We start from the raw sequence: 10,000 nt of genomic DNA, 5'->3' as shown, positions 1-10,000 counted from the left end.
TAGGGATGGTGGGAAACTCCTTGGTGATATTCTGTATCGTTAAACACAAAGGAATGCGAAGCATTACAAACATCTTCTTACTGAGCCTCGCTTGTGCTGATTTGTTGCTTGTTCTAATTTGTGTACCAGTCAAGGTAAGTTATACAGACACATTATTATTATTATTATTATTATTATTATTATTATTATTATTATTATTATTGTCTTTGCACATCTTCTAAGGCTGAAGATGTACTACGTTGCCAGCTGTTCACTACCAGTGAACTAAGGTAACACTCCTTATTTTTCGTGCACCCTCCGGAGTATTCGATCGGTTCCAAGCAGTGTTGTTTTCTGCAAGTGCTGCACCCTTATTGCAGCCCTTATTTGTTCCACGAACTTCTTGAGATTTTCGCACACTGTTCCCTGGTCTCCGACAATTATTGGTACTACTGCTACCTTTTTCATCGACCACAACTGCTTAACTTCCCAAGCTAACCTGTTCTATCTCTCGAGGCTCAAATCGAAGAATGCTTAAGACTAGACTGGGGTTAAAAGTTTTGTCACTCGTGGAGATATTTTGGTACAGTTGGGTTTGCCAACTGAAGAATTAGCCAAACAAGATGCGACAACAACCTTCAGTTAATCCCGACATGTCGAGGTCGGAAGGTGAACAAAGTAAAGTTACCGAAGTTGCTACGAGAAGTGGAACATATCTTTGCTGAGAGGAGACCTATTATGCGGCACAGAGAACAGGGTTCCGCAAGTACACAAAATAACAAAGGAGAATTGTTCAGGTGCGGGCATGGATTTATGGATACACGCCGATCAACTTCCCAAGTGACACGTAGCTGTTTGTATCAGTCGAGACATCACATTTGTGGCGAGACAAACTATTTAAAGGCTTTTTCCCCTATGCAAAGAAGAATAAAACCCTGCTACTGCAGACATCTCTAATGTAACAATAACAACAACATCAAAAGCAACAGCAGCACCAGGAACAGCAACACCAACAGCTTCAGTGCCAAGAGCAGCAGCATCCATAACGACAGTATCAGCAGAAGATGCAGCAGATTTATTCAACAACATCAGCAACAAACACAGACACCACACCCGAGATAAAAGCCAACATCACCTGCACCATCGCAATCCATTGCCAAAGATCGAGACAGATAGATAGCTTTTGTTGGAACCCTATGCGTTCTAGATTCAGTTAAAATGTTAAGAAGAAGAATAAATAGAGCAAGACAGATATTGTGTCCAGCGTGAATCCCTTACACAAGACGTCCAAAACAGAGAAATTTATCTGTACCAAAAACAATAATTATTTGTGCTTTCTTAGTTCCATTTTAGTTAATTAAACATCGATTATCGTGATTTGTTGCATTTCGAAATTCTCTCCTAATTACTGAATCTTGACAGCAACACTTATTATATCAAGCTTTGTTATTCTAAAATGTCTGACTTGTATTCGCTTGATTTATTTACTTCGCGTTCATGTTTTTATGTGGCGGATTCTATTTGTTGATATAATTCGTCTTTTACTTTTTATAAACATTCTGTCTTGTTTGCTCTGTTTTATCTACCGTAAACACAAACACACACACACGCACACACACATATATATGTGTACATATATGTATGTGTACACACACACACACACACACACACACACACACACACACATACGTATATATATGTATGTATGTATATATTAATTCTCTCACTGTATTTTTTAATTCTTTGTTTAATTTCTTCTATAGTCTGATTTACATTTTCCGAATGCTAATTTCGAAAACACTGTTTTTCTTAATATTTTCCTTGTAACTGAGTAAATTATATATATATATTTGTATTTGTTTAATGTTTTGTTTTGATTGACATAGCACCAATTGCAGGATATGTTTGTTTCAGATTTAACCCATAATGTCACCGTGATAAGCGCAAACATTTCACTCTTAGCTCTAAACAATAGCTATTTTTTTCTTCTGTTGAATTTTCTATTCTGTATATAATCTTTTGCCAATATCCATAATTATAGTTTTCAAATCTCATTATTACCATAATTATTATCCATAAGAGTTAGAAATATTTCGAAAACGAGGAACAACTTTTATTAAAAGTAGACATGGAATATAAATGTTGAGTGTATAATTACTAGAGTCCTTCTTGTCTACCTACTACAGTCATCGCTGAATTCCACGCCTTACTGGTGTTATTAATATTTTTTTCTTGAAATTCAACTTCCAAGCAGTTTGCACTATTGCTACCCGAGACTCAACTCTTTCATCTCATCCATTTTCGAGGAAACGACCTCTCACTCTATTATCAGCAACTCCGCCTCACTTTCCACATCTCATCAGTTCATTAGAGAAAATAGCGATGAATGAAATCAATTATTCCCTCCCTTTCTCTCTCCACTCTCTCTCTCTCTCTCTCTCTCTCTCTTTCTCTCTCTTTCACTTTCTTTTTGTTTCTGTCTTTTTCTCACTTTCATCTCTTTCTCTTTCTCTGTCGCTTCCCGCTTCACGTTTAGATATCAAAATAGCCAAACACTATTTATTGACTTCATGTTTGTAGCCTTGTGAAACCTGCCTGTTTCTAATTTTGTTGATCATCTATCGATGTAATATCAGGAACTATTTTGCATCGTTCCAATCATATATATTTATATATATATAAAAAAAAACACTAGAGCATGGCCCACTGCTTTACACCCAGAATAAGGGATATGTTATTTCGTTGGAATATATATTTCATATTCAAGAAATAATTAAGTAAAGGAATATAAAGCGAAATTGAATTAAAATAAATTCTAATAAATCTAAATACATATGTAACTGTTTTTATTACTATATACTTTATTTACAAATAATCACGCAAACAGGATATGTTGACAATGTTTGTGTATAAAATATTTTCTGTGAATCTAATATTGAATGCTGTGTGATTTTTTGTTCTTCATTCATGGCAAACTTTTCAAAAATAAAATTAGTTATAAAATAGATGTAAGGAAAAATTTCATTTAAGTACTTTCTGAAATGATTCGGTACAGGTAATTGAAATGGATATTATTTATGATTCATCTAGGATACTTGTCTATCGAGTTCGAGATCGATATAAAACAGTGATTGATAGATAGATAGATAGATAGATAGATAGATAGATAGATAGATAGATAGATAGATAGAAAGATACATACATAGATACATACATATATGTATACATGCATGCATACATACAGACATACACACACATACATACATACATACATACATACATGCATACATACATAGATACATACATACATGCATGCATACATACATATATCTCTTGGAAAATCAAAGAAAAAGAGGATATCTGTGGACAACTGCTTCGATACCTCCAGCTTCTATATCCAGACTATGAGTTCATGTACCTTATCTAATAAATTTACTGTTTTGATGTGATGCAGGATCAGAAGATATTGTCATAAATTTCTATCTTACGACGTTCTGAATTTAACTTCAGCTCAGATTTATGATACCCTTTATAATTCTTTATAATTCTTTGGAGATCTCTAGGCTTTGAGTTTAAATACCGCCGAGACCAAATTTACTTCTTTTTGAGCAGTCGATAGACAAAGTACCATTTTATTAATGGTGTCGAGTATTTTCCTCATAACTTTTTACCGGGAAAAAATTGACTCTTCAAACCTAGAGAGGGATGGGCACTTCCGATCCTAAGATGCACGTGAGATAGTGTCACGTGAAAAGATATGATAAATAAGGAAATTCTTATTTTAGTCTTTTCTCTTTTTTTCTTTTTTGTTTTGCTTAAATGTTTGTATTTAGTTGGGTTTTTCTTGGTCGCATTCACTCTAACGAAAGACAGAGATAAAAACCATTGCTGCGAAACGTAACTGTGAAGCTGTTGTATTTATATATATGGTTACCTAGTTAAAACTTTTATAAGATGAAGTTCTGCTCTTTGTACAGGAAGTTTCATCTGTCTTAAAACTTACTTTCCTATAGTACAAACAGGGACAGCTTGCCAAGGAACATCAAATATGCATGGCATCGATTTCTGTGACTCCAAATGATAATAGCGTTACGATAATTTATATACTATTACCAAATGTCTAGCGGGAGCAGATTGATTTGAGAAAAAAAATTTTAAATCGATGTAAACATACAAATTTTACATGTCAATCAGTTTTGACCTATTTGACATTTCTGTCTCTTCTTGGCCTTTCTGTCTTTGCTTTGTTTTATATTTGCACAGTTCTAAATCTAATTTGAATAACTTGGGAGAATCGATCGTACTGTTGTAGTGATAATAGATTTAGTATCTATCTCATGGCCATAGCAAACATCAGAACCTAACGGAATTTCTTGTGACGTAGAAATCTAAAGGGCAGTATCGACAATTACCATCTCCAACAAATCACTGATATTCTGTTGTTCTGTATCACATTCTTTTCCATCACTCCATACTAATTTTAACCAGGTTTGTTATTTAGTTTCTGGAAATCTTTCAAGATTTCTACAATGTCTAGACGCGGAGAAACAAGAGGATAAGACTGGCGACAGTCCGAACAAATATTATCTGGAAAATAAAAAAAACTCTGAAATGGACTTCCGCGGAACATATGCTTAGAAGAAAGGACATTAGACGGAATGGCGAAATGACAGAGTGGACACCGCGTCCAAAACAAAAAAGGATAGGAAGGTCATGCAGTCAAATGAAGAATAAAAGAATAAAAGAATGTGAACATAAACATGAACGTTTACATGTTGACGTTTACATGTTAATGTATTCGCTAATTTACATGTAAATATATGTTAATGTATTAATGTTGATATGTTAATATATTATCTAATTTATTGTAACTCCGATTATTTAAAACGAATTTCCCAATTTTTCCATTGCAAATGAAAACCTGTCATATGAAATTCAAATATCCAAAAGATTCCTGAAGGTTCTTAAGAATGAGGTCTTATTCTGAATTTCATGATTCGTAAATTTTTAGTTATATTTCAGAACGATTTACAACTTTCAAGTGTGTTTCATTTCATATCACACGCAACACGGCATCCTTTCAATATCGAATTATCATAGCACGATTTGTTATGAGTCTCATGCTTCTGAAAGAAAACTTGTGATTGAAATATCATCCTTTAAAATGATCCTTCACCATACCGATATAACATTTCGCTTGTTTACTAGGCTACACAACCGTACACGCATACACATACATATGTGAATGTGTCTGTGTGCATGTGTGTGCATGTGTGTGCATGTGTGTGTGTTTGAGTCTGTGCGTGTGTATAGGTGTTTGTACATATATATATATATATATATATATACATATATATATATATATATATATATATATATATATACATATATATATATAATTTATATAAGGGCATTAATTATATAGTAATGCCTCACGCTAAGAGGGACTAAATAAGTCAAAAACTACCAAAAAATAAACAACATATTTACCGAAAGCGAGGGGATTGCAACTTTCAAAAATTCCCTCGCTTTCGGTAAATATGTTGCTTATTTTTTGGTAGTTTTTTACTTATTTAGTCCCTCTAAGCGTGAGGCATTACTATATAGTTAATGCCCTTATATAAATTATATATATTTATGGAAAAAACGATGGGTTTTTTTCCTTATGGGGTTCTTTCACGCTGACTACTTGATAAATTCTTATAAAGATTTTATCCTATATTATATTTTATATATATATATATATATATATATATATATATATATATATATATATATATATATATATATATATATATATATATATATATATATATATATATATATATGCGTGCATGTATATGAGCGTGTGTATGTATCTATTTATATTCAAAGTGTATAACTTTAGCATACACTTTGATCTTTCCAATCTTCAAGGGGAATGAGAAATAAAATTCTGTAATTCGTTGACCAGAATCTCTCCTGTCAAAGTAAAATATGGCTTCACTTCATTTGCCATCAAAGATTACTACCTGTCCGTTCCTGAATTCCTCTATAAAGATGTACTCAATTTTGCAAAATTCTTCTTGCCCAATAGAGCTTCAGGAAATACGACTATTTTATACGAAACTAAATCAACTTTATGCGACGTTAAGATCGTCCGTATAAAAAAAAAACTACTACTTGATATTTGTACGTGCTCAATGTATTTGGTTAAAATTTATATCGCCCTTGCTACCGACATTGCGAATTTCTACGCATTCTCCGAGTAATTTACATAAAACCAACCGCTAACGAACAGAGATTATTAAAATGGCTGCGGAGTTTCTTAAAATATTGAAGGATATAAAATAATTCTCGATTTTAATTTCAAGATTGTAAACTTTCCCGATGATACACCTCACTCCAATTTCTCCGATTTTCTTTCTTCGGAAATGCTAACGAATTACTCGACAACGTCCAAAATGCAGTTCGATAATCTAGTTAAGATTATTGCTTCACGCATTTCCAGTTTATGTGCCTACTATCTGCTGAAATTTCCTATCTGCTGAAACTAAGCAGATTCTGTGAATGTAAAGATAGATAGATAGATACATACATACATACGTACATACATACATACATACGAATATATATATATATATATATATATATATATATATATATATATATATATATATATATATATATATATATATTTATATATATATTCTGTCGTGTTTCAGCCCTAAGGCTATGCCCATGCGGGGGCATATGCACACATACACACACAACACACCCTTACATAAATATATATGTATGTATGTATGTATGTACACGGCATACGATTTAGCTCAAAGATTAATAATTGTGACAGAAGACAGTTAGTGTATTATATCGATCTCAGTGCTAGAATGGTACGGTATTTTATCGAGCTTGGATATGTTAAATATCATTAAATATCATTGTACATGAATATAACTGATTCATATTAACTTTGAACACTAAAGAACCCGCATGCCTTTTCATATTTTAATATCGTCTTTCATAAACCCTTGTTTTACTACCAATACAGAACCACTGTTTTCCTTTTTACCTTTTCCTTCTCATTTACACTTTTCTTTTCGCCCTTCCATTCTAGATCTTCTCAACGCCTCTCTAATTCTTACCGAACACCTAAACACCAATACAGTCAAACTACAAATCACTCTTTTAAAACTGTACATCATATATATATATATATATATATATATATATATATATATATATATATATATATATATATATATATATATAGCAATATAGCTACATGTATATCTGTATCTATATATACATATATATATATATCTAGTATATATATATGTGTATATATATATATATATATATATATATATATATATATATATATATATATATATATATATATATATATATATAGCTACATGTATATATATATATATAGCTACATGTATATCTGTATATATATATACATATATATATATATATATATATATATATATATATATATATATATATATATATATAGCGATATAGCTACATGTATATCTGTGTATATATATATATATATATATATATATATACATATATATATACTAGATATATATATATATATATATATATATATATATATATATATATATATATATATATATATATATATATATATATATATATATATATATATATATATATATATATATATATATATATATATATATATATATATATATACAGATGTACATGTAGCTATATCGCTACATGTATGCAAAATTCTTAAAACTGTGTATCGCAACTTCATTTACATTCTTCCTATACACAACATATTTTCGAGCAACACCGTTTAATGAGCGTGATTCATTTATCAGCCGAAAGCCATGTTTCAGCTAATTGATTTTTAGAATTCGAATGGTTTCTAAATACCAGAACTAATCTTGCTTCTCTCAGTATATTAAGTTTTCTGTTTCCATAAATCAACCTGTTTCCACCTCTCAGCTTTTTTTTTATTTCCCTATTCTTCTGCATCCTTCCTTTTCGAAGTATTTACGTTTTAATTTTCAATATTTCGAAAGAGCTCACATGTAACATCGCATATCATTAATTTTGTACGAGTAATATCTTTTTTAAAACTTCGTTGTAGTAGTCTGAACAATCGAGAGAAGACTAACAAATGAAGATTCATACTATATTACATTCGGCTGTTTTAAATTTTTCTTTTTCAATCTCCTTTTTATCTGTACTACATAACTATATTTTATAGGCTCGCACGCCCCCCCCCCAAACACACACACATGCACAGACACACAGATAAATAGATATAGATGCATACACATTACATACATACACGTACGCACAAACGCACACATATAGCTATATATATATATAGAGAGAGAGATAACAACATTTATAAATGTGTACATGTGTATATATATATATATATATATATATATATATATATATATATATATATATATATATATATATATATATATATATATATATATATATATATATTTAAAGGTCATAATACATGTATCATAGTGCTACTAAAAACTCAAACATATTCTTCAGGCGCAAACCACATAGTACATTATATATATATATTTACTTATATATATATATATGTATATATATATATATATATATATATGTATATATATATATATATATATATACACATACATATATACATATATATATATATATATATATATATATATATATATATATATATATATATATATATATATTTATCATCATAAATATACAGGGATTAGCAATTGAGTTATATTAGCAACTCAATTGCTAATCCCTGTATATTTATGATGATAAATAGTTTTACCGATAAAGGTTTTTTTCATACTGAACTACTTGGCAAAATTGTTAATTATTAATTCTATTATTAATTGACGATTCTCTGCCCTTATTCTTGTATATATATATATATATATATATATATATATATATATATATATATATATATATATATATATATATATATATATATATATATATATATATATATATATATACATATATATATATATATATATACATATATATATATATATATATATATATATATATATATATATATATATATATATATATATATATATATATACACATATATATACTAGATATATTATATATATGTGTGTGTTATATGTGTATGTATGGCTTTGTGCGAACGTCAGAGTGTGGTGTGTTTGCGTGTGCGGTGAAATAGTTTCACTTGATAAATACATACCAACGCAGATAGTTTCCCAAGCATGAAAAGTAATGTTCTTGTTGCACGTATCAAGGTTCAAGCACTTAAGTAGATCAAATAAATGCGCCCTTTTAAAGCCTAGCCAGGCTCATGGGCCCGGTTTCCCGGTTTCAGTGGTGTTCCCCAGCTGGACGGGACGCCGGTCCATCGCAGCGTCACTCATTTGTGCCAGCTGAGTGGACTGGAGCAACGTGAAATGAAGTGTCTTGCTCAAGAACACAACGCGCCGCCCGGTCCAGGAATCGAAACCACCATCTTACGATCATGATGCTGACACCCTAAACACTAAGCCACGCGCCTCCACTATGCAAGCAATGAAACTGACTAACAAAAAAAAATCGTTTTGAAATGCATGTATGAAAGCATACATATATATTCGTTCAATACGCACAGGCACGCGCACAAACACACACATAAACACTGTCACCAACATGCATACATACATACACATACATACACACCTACTAACATATGAAATGATGCTAAAATGCGTATATAGCAATACATATATATATGCTCACATATATGTATACGAACATACACATGGGAACAAATATATAAATATATGAATAAATATATATATATGTATATCTTCATATCAGTTTCTATACACACATACACACATTCACACACTTACACAGGCATACACACACACGCATATGTATATATATATATATATATATATATATATATATATATATATATATATATATATACATAAATACATATGCGTGTATGTATATATATATATATATATATATATATATATATATA

General features: G+C 30.3%; 1 protein-coding gene across 1 annotated transcript in view; it reads left to right on the top strand.

Annotated features, from left to right (window-relative positions):
* Positions 1 to 10,000, top strand: part of LOC106867240 (galanin receptor type 1) — a 99,119-nt gene that overhangs the window by 56,838 nt on the left and 32,281 nt on the right. Inside the window, exon 2 of the mRNA XM_089366567.1 lies at positions 1 to 134. This exon is cut by the window's left edge and continues 220 nt beyond it. Within this exon, the coding sequence (XP_089222693.1) occupies positions 1 to 134 (134 nt within the window). The remainder of the gene's footprint in view (positions 135 to 10,000) is intronic.

This window comes from Octopus bimaculoides, chromosome 19, assembly GCF_046866305.1.
Source record: "Octopus bimaculoides isolate indiv1 chromosome 19, ASM4686630v1, whole genome shotgun sequence".
Lineage (NCBI taxonomy): Eukaryota > Metazoa > Mollusca > Cephalopoda > Octopoda > Octopodidae > Octopus > Octopus bimaculoides.
The sequence above is the reverse complement of the archived record's forward strand: the minus strand, read 5'-3'. Positions and strand labels throughout refer to the sequence as shown.